This window comes from Cervus canadensis, chromosome 21 (assembly GCF_019320065.1).
Source record: "Cervus canadensis isolate Bull #8, Minnesota chromosome 21, ASM1932006v1, whole genome shotgun sequence".
NCBI lineage: Eukaryota > Metazoa > Chordata > Mammalia > Artiodactyla > Cervidae > Cervus > Cervus canadensis.
The window spans coordinates 38,547,654-38,564,767 of NC_057406.1; the positions used below are offsets into that span (position 1 = coordinate 38,547,654).

Here is a 17,114-nt window from a genome sequence, read left to right on the forward strand (position 1 = left end):
AAACTACCGGATCTAGGAGTTGGACTCATGTCACTGGGCTCCAATGCCCTGTGTCTTAACCATTGGTCTCATACAACCCTATGAAACTTCAGCTACAGTAGATGATACTTCTGTGCCCTGAACAAACACATTTGGAAATGTTCCAACCCTCAAATGCTCTGAAGCCGACCACCCACACAGAGTTATTTCAACAACCCCAAGAAACAACTTTTGTGCCACTCAATGGAATTTTATCATGGAATGGAGCTATCCCGTTCCAAAGATAGGTTGAGAAAACCAGAGGCCAAAGACACTTCAGTAGGGATGACATTTGTTTATAGAATTCACCCACATAGACCTTCTAGATGCAATTCTCATTTTAGCAGGACCAATTATGTTGTGTCTGTCAGAGTCAGAGGGAAATCTCTGCTTCACTAAAAGCTAAAAGATTAATATGAGGAGGGAATTAAGGCTGGATTTTTCCCCAAGGAATATCGCTGACTTATTTCGTGAATGCTTTTTTATATAAGTGACCCCAAATCCAAATCCAAAATCCAAAAATCTAAAATGAACATACTGTGTCAGTCAAAAGCATATCAGCAGTAAATAATGCCTAAGAAGAAATTAAAAATCATTTTAATTAACACTCACATAAACTAAATTTAAAATTTTAAAGATATTGCAATGGAAAATGTCAACTATAAAAGTAACAGGAAAAATATCCTGAAAGAATATGAATTCCCTAAACTACTAAGAGGTAACAGAATATGTCATCCCCAAATATGCTACTTTGACATATAGGTAGTTTTGAACTGAAAGCAATTAAGACTCAAGAGACTTATGAAAAGCTTTTTACCTCTCCATTAACTGCCTAAATGAAATAACTGTTCTATAGCAGGAAGTACAGGGCATCACAGCAGTACTGTCAAGTTCTTGCATTCCCAAACAACACAAAGAATAAAAATCACTTCTGAAATGAAAGTTGAATGTCTTTATTCTATGCAAAGATACTGGGGCATTCTTTAGAGAAATCTTCTGCCCCTTTTGCTGAAATTGTCCAGTCAAAGCTCTCCATCTCATTCAGTTTTTGCACACCTTCTTGCTTTGTTCAGTTGAGTTCAGTTGCTCAGTTGTGTCCAACTCTTTGCGACCCCATGGACTGCAGCATGCCAGGCTTCCTTGTCCTTCACCAACTCCGAGAGCCTACTCAAACTCATGTCCATCACATTGGTGATGCCATCCAACCATCTCATCCTCTATCGTCCCCTTCTCCTCCCGCCTTCAATCTTTCCCAGCAACAGGGTCTTTTCCATTGAGTCAGTTCTCATCAGGTGGCCAAAGTATTGGAGTTTCAGCTTCAGCATCAGTCCTTCTAATGAATATTCAGGACTGATTTCCTTTAGGATGGACTGGTTGAATCTCCTTGCAGTCCAAGGGACTCTCAAGAGTCTCCTCCAACACCACAGTTCAAAAGCATCAATTCTTTGGTGCTCAGCTTTCTTTATAGTCCAACTCTCACATCCATACATGACTACTGGAAAAACCATAGCTTTGACTAGATGGACCTTTGTTGACAAAGTAATGTCTCTGCTTTTTAATATGCTGTTTAGGTTGGTTATAGATTTTCTTCCAAGGAGCAAGTGTCTTTTAATTTCATGGCTGCAGTCACCATCTGCAGTTCTTAAACATGCCTTAATGTTGATTTAAAATATCATTAATTGTTAATATTACAATTTAAAAACATTTTCATAAGTTTCCTATCAAACTTCATTATAATTCTGGACTTGGAATTTACGAAAAACAGCAACAGCATAAGAGACTGATCTCCTAATTTCTTTGAATAGAAGCATTCAACTGTGTAAGAAGATGACTGATGTGATAGTCACTGAAGATCAGGACCAAGAACCCCTATCTTTTCTGTATGCACCTTCTGTTTGCTCTTCCTACCAAGAGTGGAGCCAACTTCCCCTTCCTTTAAATCTGGTCTTGTGACTTGTACTGAACAAAAGGATCTAGTGGAAACTTCACAGGTCTTGCAACATTTAGTTTGTTCTAGAATCCAGTTGTCAGGTTGTAAATAGATCCTGTCCATCCAACTAGAGAGAGTAGCCACAGAGAGAGGCCTAAGAGGATGAGTTATCACAGAGAGGTTACCTGCTCTGACTCATAACTGCACACACTTGCTTGAGTAATCCCAGCCAAAAATATAGGAGAACCAGCCAGCTGGATGTGACCCAAACTAAAGCATTTAGGGCAGCTAATATGGTGGTTTGGTTTTAAGCCACTACATTTTGGGTGTTTTGTAATGCAGGAATAGATAATTGACACAGCCAGGTTTGTGTTGCAGAAACAACTCAGCAACAGCATCCTAAAAAGGACTCACAAAGCACAGTTCATGCTGTTGGTGTCACTGAACTCACATATCCCTAGAATGCTTCCATGCGTACATTCCAAGGCCTTGTAACACTTATGGTATGTAAACTGTTTGATCTTAAGATCATATTGTTAGGCTCGATTGCTGATTCTATTAAGCAATCTGGATCATGTCTCTGAGTCAAAGTAAAATATTTCTTATTAGATATTTTAAAAGCATATATGTACTTACATAACTTATGACCAAAGTGGCTCTTTTTAAGAAGGGCCTCATGGTAAGCAGGAAATTTCTATTGCTGCTTGCTGTCAGATACCTGAAACAGAAAAGAAAAAGCATATTAAATAAGTGTCAGAGTTCACTACATGTAACATTTTCTTTTCACTGTGAATAGGTTCTAGCTCAAAAGGAGGTTGGAAAAGATAGCCGCAAAGAGCATGGTTTCTGGAACAGACCACGCAGGTTTCAATCCCCAGCTCTGTTTCTTTCTGTCTGGAAGATTTTGGACAAGTTTTTTTTTTAATCCATTTGCACATCTATTTTTTTCATTTATAAAAGAGGGGATAAGAGTAGTGTCTATTTCACAGGAAAGTTGTGAAGAATAATAAGCTGTACAATAATACAGGGAATACAACCTAGTACAGTTAGCTATAAATATTACTATCCTACCTAACCCCAAATAACAGAAGTATTCTGGCAACTATTAATATATGATGACCCTAGTCACAGGGATGATCCTAAACAAAATAAGAGTTCATTTGCCTATTGAATGTAACTTGAGAGGGACAGTGTCTTTCACCCACAAAACATCTCACAAATGTTTTACCCCTAAAAAAAAGATGCTAAGGTTGTAAGAGATTAAGTAACTTATCCAAAGTAACAAAGTTAAAGTTATTGGGCTTCCCCAGCAGCTCAGTAGTAAAGAATCTGCCTGGCAATGCAGGAGATGCAGGTTCAATCCCTGGCTCAGGAAGGTCCACTGGAGGAGGGCATGGCAACCCACTCCAGTATCCTTGCCTGGAAATCCCATGGACAGAGAAGCCTGTCAGGCTACAGCCCATGGGGTTGCAAAAGAGTCAGACAGGACCGAGTGACTGAACAACAACAAGAGAAAAACAAAGTTATGAACATCAGTGGTCAGATCAGACCTCATGAATATGCAACAGAAAATTACTTCATGTGCCTATGACCCTTGGAACCAAACCAGGTAATGAGAATGCCACTTCTTTAGGGGCAGCAACTTGTGTGGAGCCTGCATCTGCCACTGTACAAAGTGGAAGCACTAAATGTCCACACAGAAGACATGTGATTGGCTGGTTTTAATAAAGATGATCACAGGGAAGGAAGAGAAAGCTGTCAACAAACTTCCACAGAAAAACTTAAAGCAAGTCCTTTTCACCTACAGACAAATTTCTGCATTTTAAAATACAAACTGTAGGGAAAAAATCAAACCGCATAATCCAGCAAACATTTCCCCACCTCATCCTTATTTTCCTGGCCCTTTCTCACTTTTTGCTTTTACTTTTTTTAGTCTAATTTTTCCTCAAAGGCATCCTCCTCAATAATTTCTTAAAATCTGTATATGAATGTGTTATCTTCACACAGTAAGGATGTTCTACAAAAAGAAAGCTTCACTTGTGAGACCTGAGTGGGTTCAGTCAGTCAGTCAGTCAGTCAGTTCAGTCGCTCAGTTGTGTCCGACTCTTTGTGACCCCATGAATCACAGCACGCCAGGCCTCCCTGTCCATCACCAACTCCCAGAGTTTACTCAAACTCATGTCAATCGAGTCAGTGATGCCACCCAGCCATCTCATCCTCTGTTGTCCTCTTCTCCTCCTGCCCCCAATCCCTCCCAGCATCAGGGTCTTTTCCAATGAGTCAACTCTTCGCATGAGGTGGCCAAGGTACTGGAGTTTCAGCTTCAGCATCAGTCCTTCCAATGAACACCCAGGACTGATCTCCTTTAGGATAGACTGGTTGGATCTCCTTGCAGTCCAAGGGACTCTCAAGAGTCTTCTCCAACACCACAGCTCAAAAGCATCAATTCTTCGGCACTCAGCTTTCTTCACAGTCCAACTCTCACATCTATACATGACCACTGGAAAAACCATAGCCTTGACTAGACGGACCTTTGTTGGCAAAGTAATGTCTCTGCTTTTTAATATGCTGTCTAGCTTGGTCAGTATCTCACAAAAAAATGTCTAACTTGGCCTCCTTACAAAATACATGTGCTTCCCATTTTGTAACAGCTAAATGTGTCCAAGTGGCTCTGTAAGGAGAAAACAGTATCACTCCGAGGCAGATCCCTTCCTTCCTGCTTTCCTTTTCTTTTTCCAAAAAGCAATTCACAGTCACCTTTTAGCAAGCTCTGGACTGGATGCACCCCCAAGCACGACGTTTGAATCCTTTGTTCTCCCTTAGCCCTCAAGAGAGAGCCGGCGAGGAGGAAGGTCAGGGATACTGTCAGCTTTCATGACACTGGTGATCTCTTCCACCCTAAAATGGGCTTGAGAGAGTCCATCACCTCCTGAAACTGTACAAGAGATTTCACATATGTTTGCATCTGTGCATTTCTCTGAAGCAAAGTCCTTGGCTTTGATCTTCAGTGTCCGCTCGGGTCTGTGATTCCAAAACGGTTAAAGCCCTGCTCTGGGCCTTTCCTTAGTTTTGCCTCTACCATCACTGTTATTTTCAGACCAATTCAACAAAGACCAACCGTGGACATTTCTACTATTCCTTGACGGGATGTGGACAATTGGCAGCAGGAAGGCAAAGGGAATGGCAGTGTGGGAAGGAAAAGGGCTGGAGTGGCAACACGTCTGGATGAAAAACCCCTTCTTGGATTGGCCTGTTTTTAGAAACTACACTTCTCAGGTTTCCCCTGTTGCTTGTTTATTTTAACACAGTGGAAAAATTAGGAGCGGTTTCCTCTCTATAAAACAAATCATAGGGTTTTAGAAGTCAAACTTAGGTAATTGGTATTTTGTTTCACTGAAAGCTCAATATGATGGCTAGTTCAGTGAGATATATTTAAAAGAGCCCCTTTGTTTGGAAATTCTCCCTCCATGAAAAACTCTATTTCCGTAAAAAAGTACCAAATAATTTACGCTTAAAATGTAACAAAGCCTAGGATGATACAGAGAACAGTGGTTGAAAAAAAATGACCTTTCAAGATCTCTGTTTCCAGCTGTTGACCAAAACTAAACAAGAAAATGAGCCAAAATGACATGGTCCCCTTTTTTGGTAAACACTAGGTCAGAGGCTGAGATTCCTAAGTTCATACAGAGAGCTGAATTTTCTGCAACTCCTTTCCCTCTCCTTCCTACTATAAAAATTGGATAGTAGAATTTTTCCTCCTTAGTCCACAACACCTGTGAATTAGAACCAAACAACAACAAATAGTAGCAATAGTAAAAATAGTAAACAATATGTCAGACACAAATATAAGTGAAATAAATGTACTAATCCCTTTACAATTTCTTTGTAATTTCAACAATTCCTTGAGGAAGAACATTATAACTCCTTTTCAATAGAGGAAGATACTGAAAAATTAGAACTAATACTTAACCATAATATCAGATTACCTCAGCTACTCATTTCAATCACAGGCTAATATAGCTGAGTGTACCTTGCAAACACAAAGAACTATGCAAATGTCATCATTGATAATTTTCAACTTCACTTAAATTCTCCACTATTTTCCCTGCAAAGCCAGAGAACATGCCAACAACAAAACTGAACCACTGAGGAAACCACTAGAATAGGAAGCAAGAGTCCATGATTCTATCCCTGTGCTTCCAGCTAATCTCTCACATTCAGTTCAGTTCAGTCACTGAGTCGTGTCCGACCAACTCTTTGCGACCCCATGAATCGAAGCACGCCAGGCCTCCCTGTCCATCACCAAATCCCGGAGTTTACTCAAACTCATGCCCATCAAGTCAGTGATGCCATCCAGCCATCTCATCCTCTGTCGGCCCCTTCTCCTCCTGCCCCCAATCCCTCCCAGCATCAGGGTCTTTTCCAATGAGTCAACTCTTCGCATGAGATGGCCAAAGTATTGGAGTTTCAGCTTCAGCATCAGTCCTTCCAATGAACACCCAGGACTGATCTCCTTTAGGATGGACTGGTTGGATCTCCTTGCAGTCCAAGGGACTCTCAAGAGTCTTCTCCAACACCACAGTTCAAAAGCATCAATTTTTCGGCACTCAGCTTTCTTCACAGTCCAACTCTCACATCCATACATGACCACTGGAAAAACCATAGCCTTGACCAGACGGACCTTTGTTGGCAAAGTAGTTGGTACAAATCTACAGGGGTTTCATTTCCTTCCTACATCAGTGATAGTTAACTAAATGGTTTCAAGGTCACTTTCAGGTCTAAAATACCATGATCCTTGGATGTTCTCACCAACTTATGACATCAAAGATGACAACTAAAGAAAAACAGAAAAATTACTGAAAAATTTTAAAAGGAACACCAAGTGATAAAAGTGAAACAAATATTAAGGTGAAGCAAAAAGATGATTCCTTCACTTTTAGGTAGACCTTTGATAATTTGCTGTTGCACATTAAAAAAATACATTAACATTAGTCTGGGGTAGTAGCATTATCAAGTTCTGTATTTTTAACAATTTCTGATATTAGGAAAATAAAAGCAAAAGATCAAGACTATCCAAAATAAATGTTCTAAACTGTGCTCCCCACGCCCTAATTTTTCCGACTGCAAACTTACTAGCTACTAACATCTACCTCCCTAGTTAATCATGTTCAAATATTCATAGCTAAATGAGTCTTCTTCCTGAAGTTACCCTCCATAGCTACTCAGTCCTCAAATCCCACTGAGAGATCTCAGCTGAGACCAGGACAACCAGCCATCCAAAGCTGTGAGCTGCTTTTTTTTTTTTTTTTTAGGAAAGGCTCTTTGCAGGAAAGATCTCTCTGCAGGAGGTCCTTTTGTCTTGTCACTTTAGCAAAGCTATATTTTAACTAAACTCTGGCCCTAAAACACCTTTCAAATTTTTGATCACAGAATACTTTGCCTAATCTGTTGGTTCTTTCCTTAGATCAAAGAAATAGAAATGAATAATATGTAACTAACAGATGACAGATCTCTTCCCCAGCCTCCCCTTCAGGACTCTCACAAGTAAACTGTGAGAATAAGATAGCATCTAAAAAAAGATCTCAGGGGGGATCGGGATGGGGAATACATGTAATCCATGGCTGATTCATGTCAATGTATGGCAAAAACCACTACAATATTGTAAAGTAATTAGCCTCCAACTAATAAAAATAAATGGAAAAAAAAAAAAAAGAAAAAAATTTAAAAAGATCACACAAGGAGTCGACAAGCCTGCTCACAGTGGGGGATGGTGATGACTCTAACCTCCTATCTCGATTACTTCCCCTTTTTCCCTTGAAAGTCTTTCATGGCCACACAGAAACTTCATAGATGGTTTTGGGACACTAGTCCACCTTTCTTCCAGATTGCCAGTTGTTTGATTAGAGCAACTATTTCCCTTCTAACAGCACTCATTCCTTGTATCCAGATCTGAGTTTGGTAACAAAGTAACCAACCCATAAACTTGAGGGTAAAATGAATGCTTATTATTTTAAGTCATTGAACTTTGTTAACATAGAATTGTTGTGTTAATAGATAGCTGATATATCATAGCAAGATGACCAATAAATGCGTATGGACTCAAATAAAATTTTAAATATGCTTATATGCCTCTGCTCAACCTCTTTTCTTTGTCTGTATTTTCCTTACCCTCCAGTACGAGACTGGATACAAAATAAAAACTCACAACTTGGGATGTAGATAGCAAGCTGAAGGAGTCCTGGTGGTTATATGAGAATATTACATTAGATTTTCTGGTTCTTCTCAAAAACCTCCTAATTTTTTGCCTAAACAACAGCTGCAGTGGCAAACATCTCAGCTACAAGTTATTACCATTCAATAATAAACCAATAAATTATTTAAAAACTATAAACAAAATTACTTCAGTAACATCTGTCATACTAACTTAATCTCTCTTTGCTCCTTCAAGGTAATGAAAAAGATTAATAGTCACATCAGTCAGTCAGTCAGTTCAGTTGCTCAGTCTTGTCCAACTCGTTGTGATCCCAGAGACTGCAGCACGCCAGGCTTCCCTGTCCATCACCAACTCCCAGAACTTGCTCAAGCTCATGTCCATCAAGTCGGTGACACCATCCAACCATCTCATCCTCTGTTGTCCCCTTCTCTTCCTGCCTTCAATCTTTCCCAGAATCAAGGTCTTCTCCAAAGAGTCAGTTCTTCTCATCAGGTGGCCAAAGTATTGGAGTTTCAGCTTCAACATCAGTTCTTCCAATGAACAATCAGGATTGATTTCCTTTAGGACTGACTGGTTTGATCGCCTTGTAGTCCAAGGAACTCTCAAGAGTCTTCTCCAACACCACAGTTCAAAAGTATCAACTCTTCAGTGCTCAGCTTTCTTTATGGTCCAACTCTCACACCCATACATGACCACTGGAAAAACCATAGCTTTGACTAGATGGACCTTTGTCAGCAAAGCAAAATCTGTTTTTTAATATGCTATCTAGGTTGGTCATGGTTTTTCTTCCAAGGAGCAAGCATCTTTCAATTTCATGGCTGTAGTCACCATCTGCAGTGATTTTGGAGCCCCCAAAAATAGTCTCTCACTGTTTCCATTGTTTCTCCATATATCTGCCATGAAGTGATGGGACTGGATGCCATGATCTTAGTTTTTTGAATGGTGAGTTTTAAGCCAGCTTTTTCACTCTCCTCTTTCACTTTCATTAAGAGGTTCTTTAGTTCCTCTTCCCCTTTTGCCATAAGGGTAGTGTCATCTGCATATCTGAGGTTATTGGTACTTCTCCTGGCAATCTTGATTCCAGCTTGTGCTTCATCCAGCCCAGCATTTTGCATGATACACTCTGCATATAATTTAAATAAACAGGGTGACAATATACAGCTTAAAGTACTCCTTTCCCAATTTGGAACCAGTCCATTGTTCCATGTCCGGTATTCTAACTGTTGTTTCTTGACCTGCATACAGGTTTCTCAGGAGGCAGGCAAAGTGGTCTTGCATTCCCATCTCTTTAAGAATTTTCCACAGTCATATAATATCACCAAAAACAGAAAGAAAGAAAAATAATTTGAATCCAGAGATTTTTAGGAGTTTAGAAATCCTGATTCTCTTTGAAACAGAGACAGAAAAGATCTCACAGTTGACCAAAGTAACAAAGACTTCGCTCACACTAGAAAAGATGAAAAGATTAACAAAAACAACAAAAGAAATTTAAACAGTCTTCAGTTTCTCTCTTTGATGCACTCTCTCTGAACCCATAACTTGCCTCCTCTATACATCAATAACCAATGGCATTCTATAGAGGAGCAGAACTATCTTTTGGTGTCTTCTTTGATTTTCAAATGCAGATTCTAAAGGGAAGGAGCTATTTTAAGACAATGAATAATTTCTAAGTTCAATCTACTCAGAAGCCCAAATTGACTTTCAATACCCCAACACCTGTGGTAAAATTTCTTCTTGAAGTTTTAAACTCTTAATTCAGCATGCTACTTACAAAGAAACATCTACTTAGATTATCACACACAGAACAGTGGAAATACCGACAGAGAAAGGAAAGGGGGATATGATTTCAGTTCTCTTAACCATTCTGAAAATCAAAGATAGAATTGAAAGGGATCAAAACAGTTCAAGTGGTTTCACAGGTGAATAAAAATAAGCCCAGAAATGTTATTTGACTTGCCAAAGGTCACATCCCTTCAGGGTCAAAGGTCAATGAGTTTAGGCTTCATTAATTTAGTCAGAGGGGCTAATTTATATTGCTGCTGCAATGAATTTAGTCAGAGGAACCAATTCTTATTCTTTCTACATATAAAGCAAAAATTCGGTTTTGGTGATTATCACTCTTGCTTGTTGTCTAAGTTCTAGGTTAGTTTCAATTCATTAAAAATGGGCTTCGCAGGTGGCACGAGTGGTAAAGAGCCCGCGGAACCTGGTAGGGTACATTCCATAGGGTCTGACAGAGTTGGACACAACTGAAGCAACTTAGCATGTGTGCATACACATTAAAAATAGGAGATACATAATGCATTTAATATATGTCAGTCACTGTGCTAAGTGACTTTATCATTTCATTTAATCCGCATACCAGTACTGTGAGTCCAAACTTGTTCCCATCTTGTGAGTGAGGCTGAAGGAAGTACTCACTCCAGATCTCAAAGCTGGCAAGTGGCAGAGGTGAGTTGTTGTTGCTCAGTTGCGTCCAACTCGTTGCTACCCCACAGACTGCAGCACGCCAAACTTCCCTGTCCTTCACCATCTCTTGGAGCTTGTTCAAGCTCATGTCCATTGAGTTAGTGATGCCATCAAACCATCCTGTCCTCTGCACCCCCTTCTCCTCCTGCCTTCAATCTTTCCCAGCATCAGGGTCTTTTCTAATGAGTTGGCTCTTTGCATCAGGTGGCCAAACTAACGGAGCTTTGGATTCAGCATCAGTCCTTCCAATGAACATTCAGGATTGATTTCCTTAAGGACTCACTGATTTGATCCCCTTGCAGACCAAGGAACTCTCAAGAGTCTTCTCCAACACCACAGTTCAAAAGCATCAATTCTTTGGCGTTCAGCCTTCTTGATGGTCCAGCTCTCACATCCATACATGACTACTGGAAAAACCATAGCTTTGACTAGAAGGACCTTTGTTGGCAAAGTAATGTCTCTGCTTTTCAATATGCTGTCTAGGTTGGTGATAGCTTTTCTTCCAAGGAGCAAGCATCTTGTAATTTCATGTCTGCAGTCACCATCTGCAGTGATTTTGGAGCAGATGTGAGACCCAAGCCCAAATCCACAGCACCCACTACGTGATAAGGCCTAAACATAAACTGGAGCTGCTTATTCAGCACACTTACAACATAGATCATTTATTAAACAACATTTCTGCATGTTAACAGCAAAATGACTTCTAATTAATTAAAAATGATAAAGTTTACAAACTTCAATGCCTTCATCCATTTGTATAAAGGTTTTTCATACCAATGAACAGTCTGAGGCAGTGAATACTTCTTGAGGGATCTTTGAAGAAGTATCTATTTAAAGGTTAATGTATGTAGTGGATGCCACAGGTCAAAATGCAAACTCCATATTCATTGGGCTGATTCAGAAACTCTAAATGAGAAGAAATAGCTACAAGAAGAAGGTGAGCAGGACTGAGAAGGTATGATATGATCAGCCAACTCCACAGGAAGAAGCAGCAAGCAGAAACAGGGAGATAAGGATGCCCCAAGGGAGGCACAATGAAATTGACATCTGAGGAAGAGCAAGAGTGAACTGGGTGAGGCGAAAAGGTGAAACACGCATCTACAGAGGCCTAGGAATGACATTCCTTCCCCAGTGAAAGAACTCCTTCCCCATCCCTTCTTTTGTACACCCCTCATAACCTGCTTGCCAAAGAAACCCAGAGCAGCAATTCCTCACCTGCCTGCCAGCTCTGCCTGAGAGCATGCGCACATGTGCCCACTTGCTCAGTTGCATCCAACTCTTTGTGACCCATGGACTGTAGCCTGCCAGGCTCTTCTGTCCACGGGATTCTCCAGGTAAGAATACTGGAGTGGGTTGCCATTTCCTATTCCAGGAGATCTTCCTTACCCAGGGATCGAACTCGAGTCTCTTGTGTTTCCTGCTCTGGCGGGCAGATTCTTTACCATTGAGCCACCTGGGAAGCCTCCTCTAAGAGTGTATCCTTGTTTAAATAAACTTTCACTTTACTTTCTTAACCACTCTACTTCATCTTTGAATTCTTTCACAGTGAAGAAAGAACCTCAAATTCACCAGCAACAGGACCACATCACTACAGGCCTTATCCCATTATGGGATTTGGGCTTTGTTCTGATGGCCCTGAGCAGCACATGAAGGGCTTTAGGCAGAGATGACCTAATCTGATTTCTAGAAGAGGAGCATCAGCATTGTGTGACATTGGTATTGTATCCACACTGAGATCTGTAACAAAGAACAAAGGGCTCAAAAGCCCAAATGGGCAAATGATGGACAGAATTTATTCTGGAAGTTTCTGAGATATCAAATTTAGATGGGAAGATCTAATCCACATTACCAGGGAGACCGTTCATAAGGATAAACAAGAAAAGCTTGTGTTGTTATATCCACTTAGCCACATGATTTAGGTGTTCAGTTTCTTCTTAACATACTTTTAAGTTTATGTTAATCAGCCATTAATGTAGTGCTGGTATAAAATCTTTTTACTAACTAGGATATTCAATTTGCCAAAATAAGAACTTATTACAAGAAGATGTGTTAACCAGGTCCAAGCTCACTCCGCTCGCCATACAACAGGCCAATGAATCCGAGAGACAAGGTACTGAGGCAAGAAAGAGACTTTAATTGGGGAGCTAGCAGACTGAGAAGATGAGGCTAGTGCCTCAAAACAGCCAACTCATTGGGGTCTGGATGTCAGGTTCTTTAATAGATCAGAGAGAAAGAAGCAATGAGGTACTAAAGTCAAAAGGCAGAATAGAGAGGGAGAGACAGTGGGGAAGTAGAGTGAAAGGGTCTTCAGTCTTGCAAAACATCTCCAAGTGAATGGCCAGCCAGCCTTTGGAAGGGGTCTATTAATCTCTTCTATTCACAGGTGAAGAAAGTGAAATTCACTCAGTCATGTCTGACTCTTTGCTACCCCATGGACTGTAGCTTGACAGGCTCCTCTGTCCATGCAGTTCTCCAGGCCAGAATATTGGGGTGGGTAAGTCGCTCTTTCTCTAGGGGATCTTCCCAACCCAAGGATCAGACCCAGGTCTCTGGCCTTGCAGGTGGATTCTTTACTGTCTGAGCCACCAGGTAGGTTGGGGCAATTTATCTATGAGCTGAACAAAGGCACTTTACAATCAGGCAGAGGAGCAGGGTCCTCCAGACAAGGTGTACAAAAGCAACGAAAAGCAAGTCAAAGAAACAATATACAACATGGTATCAGAATTGGCTTCCTCCCTGCATCAGATGCATATTAAATATTTTTATGACATTTTCTACGTCAAAAGGTTTTTCAATCCAGTCTAACATTTAATCCTCGAAAGATCCACATGCAGTTGGCAGAACAGACAGCACTGGCCCCATCTTACAGATTGAGACCTAGTGAATCCAAACCAATAGATGCCCAATTCTATGTCTTTTATCTGTGCTTGTGGTCTCCTCTCCAATGACGCTGAAAGGCAACATTTGCTATAGGTTGTTGTGCAAACTTGCTGCACACTGGAGTCTTTAAGAAATCCATGGAAATGAAATCACTGCTAATTGCAATACATGTTTGTACAGATACACAAGTAAACTTTTACACTAAGAAAAAGATTAAAAACAAACAATAATAATACTTTCTGGTTTTATCCCCTGTATTGGGATAAATGGGGCTTATCTGGTGGCTCAACAGATGCAATGCTGGAGACCTGGGTTCCATCCCTGGGTTGGGAAGATTCCCTGGAGAAGGAAATAACAACCCACTCCAGTATTCTGGCCTGGAAAATCCCATGGACAGAGGAGCCGCAGGCTAGAGTACACGGGGTTGCCAAGAGTCGAACACGACTCAGCGACTAAACAACAATTAAGAAAAACAGGCTGATAAATCAAGTATAGTTAAGCTAGTGAAAAGCAGTATTTGCTATTGGACTGTCCTGGTAAGCTGAAGAAACACACATTCTGTTAACAACAATAATAGTAGTGAAAGTTCACTGTGCATAGTTCTTATGTGTATAACCCTTAGCACATTCCTATCAGCTGTAAACTCTCAGTATCTTCCTCTCACATGGAGAAACTGAGGCAGAAATGGTCAAGTAACTTGCCCCAAGGTCCCACATGTAGGAAGCAAGAAGATTCAGGATAGAAAGTTCACCCTGTGACCTTACCACCAACTCTGCTACCTTTTAGTCATTGCCAACTAAATCTGTTTTCACCTTCCAGGGGTATGCTTAAATTTCAAAAACTACTCTCAGAAGTACAAACATATCAGTTACATGTTTTAAAGGATGTTAATTCAAGATACCAGAAGATACCGGATTAATTCAGGAAATTAACAAAAAAGCTGCTACAACTATATCACTATGAAAAATGACAAGTTATTCCAACAACAATATTTTTATTATATAAGTTTCAGGTGTATTGCATTATAGTTCAACATCTGTATACACTACAGAGTAATCACCGCTACAAGTCTAGTTATCATCCATCACCATACAGTTGACCCCCATCACCCGTTTCCCCTACCCTCCAACTCCTCCTCTCCTCTGGCTGATACAATTAATCTGTTTTCTGTATCTATGCTTGTTTTTATTTTTTGCTTATTCATTTCTTTTTAAAATAATTCCACAAGTGAAATCATACATTACTTTTGTCTTTTATTTATCTGATTTATTTCACTTAGCAAAATACCCTCAAGAAGGTCCAAATGGCAGGATTTCATTCTTTTTAATGACTGAGTAGTATTTGCTGAAAGCTTAGATTGCTTCCATATTTTGGCTATTGTAAACAATGCTGCAATGAACAGAAGGGTGCATCAATTTTTTTGATTTAATGTTTTTGTGATATTCAGATAAATATCCACAAATAGAATAGGTGGATCATATAGCAGTTCTATTCTTAATTATTTTGAGGAATCTCCATACTGTTTTGTATAATGGCTGCACCAATTTACAGACCACCAATAATGTACAAGGGTTCCCTTTTCTCCACATTCTTTTCAACATTTTGCTATATCTTGTTTTTTTAATATGTCATTCTAATAGGTGGGAGGTGATATTTCATTGTGATTTTGATTTCATTTACCCGATAACGTTTTTTTTTTTTTTTTAACCTGATAACTATTGATGTTGAAGATTTTCCCATGTGCCTGTTGGTCATCTTGAGTAAGATGTCAATTCAGATCCTCTCTCTAATTTTTTAATTGGGTTGCTTGCTTTCCTGTTGAGTTTTATGAATTCTTAATTTATCTTGGATATTAACCCATTATTGCATATATAATTTGCAAATATCTTCTCCTGTTCTGTAGGTTGCCTATTTGTTTCTATGACAGTTTCTTTCACTATACAAAGGCTTTCCGTTTGATTTAGTCCTGTTTATTTTTTATTTTGTTTTATTTTGTATTTGTATTTTTTATTTTGTTTATTTTTTATCTTGCCTGTGGAATCATATCCATAAAACATTGTTAAGACCAATATCAATGAAGTTACTGCCTGTGTTTTCTTCTGGGAATTTTATAGTTTCAGGTCTTACCTTCAAGTCTTTAATCCACTTTGACTTGATTTCTGTGCATGGTGTAAGATAATGGTCCAATTTGATTTTTTTTTGCATGTGACTGTTCAGTTTGCCCTACATCACTTATTGAAGAGACTGTCCTTTCTCCACTGTATGTTGTTCTTTGCTCTTTGTTGTAGATTTATTGTCTATGGATGACTGGGTTTATTCCTTGACTCTCAATTCTGTTCCACTGATCTATGTCTGTATTTGTGCCAGTATCTTACAGTTTTGATTAATATAGCTTCATAGTATAGGTTGAAATCAAGATGTGTGATAACTCCAGCATTGTTCTTCTTGCTCAACATTATTTCGGCTAACGGGGGTCTTCTGTGTTTCCATACAAATTTTAGAATGATTTTTTTCTAGTTCTGTGAAATTTGCCATTGAAATGTTGATAAGGATTGCACCAAATTTGTAGATTGCTTTGGGTAATACAGATACTTCAATAAAATTAATTCCTGAAGTCCCTGGACATGAAATATCTTTCCATATTTTGTATCTTGCTCAATTTCTTTCATCAGTATCATAGCTTTCAGTGTACAGGTCTTTTATCTCCTTGGTTAAATTTATTCCTAATGTTTAATTTTTTTTGATGCAACTGTAAATAGAATTATTTTCTTAATTTCCCTTTATCACAGTTCATTATTAGTGTATGAAAACAACAGATTTCTGTACATTGATTTTATATCCTGTAACTTTACTGAATTCATTTATTAGTTCCAAAAGTTTTTTGGTGCAGTCGAGAATTTTCTTCCCCAGTGGCTCAGCAGTAAAGAATCCGCCTGCAGTGCAGGAGACATAGGTTCTATCTCTGAGTCAGGAAGATCCCCTGGAGAAGGAAATAGCAACCCACTCCAGTCTTCTTGCCTGGGAAATCCCACGGACAGAGGAGCCTAGTGGGCTACACAGTCCATGGGGGTGCATAAGAGTTGGACAATGACTTAGTAACTCACATCATCTGTGAATAGTGACAGATTTACTTCTTCCTTTCCAATTTGGATGCCTTTTTAATTTTTTTTGTCATTGTTATATAACTGTTGTGACTAGGATGTCCAATACTTTGTTGAATGAAAGCAGTAAGAGCTGACATCCTTGCTTTGTTCCTAATCTTAGAGAAAGCACTCTCAGCTTTTCACTGTTGAGTATGATATTAGCTATAGGTTTGTCATATATGGCCTCTATTATGTTGAAGTACATTCCCGCTATACCCACTTTGTTGAAAGATTTTATCACAAACGGATGTTGAATTTTGTCAAATGCTTTTTTCCAACTAATGAGATGATCATATAATTTTATACTTCATTTTGTTATTGTAGTATATCTTGTTGACTGATCTATATGTTGAATGATCCCTGCTTCCTTGGAATAAATCCCACCTTATCGTGGTGTATGATCCTTTGAATATATTGTTAGATTTGCTTTGTTAATATTTTCTTGAGGAGTTTCCCATCT

General features: G+C 39.3%; 1 protein-coding gene across 2 annotated transcripts in view; it reads right to left on the minus strand.

The window, feature by feature from the left end:
- The window catches only part of TMTC1 (transmembrane O-mannosyltransferase targeting cadherins 1), a 300,213-nt gene that overhangs the window by 165,190 nt on the left and 117,909 nt on the right, over positions 1-17,114 (minus strand). For both annotated transcript variants that reach the window (XM_043441635.1, XM_043441634.1), the window contains exon 6: positions 2,585-2,666. In XM_043441635.1, the coding sequence (XP_043297570.1) occupies positions 2,585-2,666 (82 nt within the window). The remainder of the gene's footprint in view (positions 1-2,584; positions 2,667-17,114) is intronic.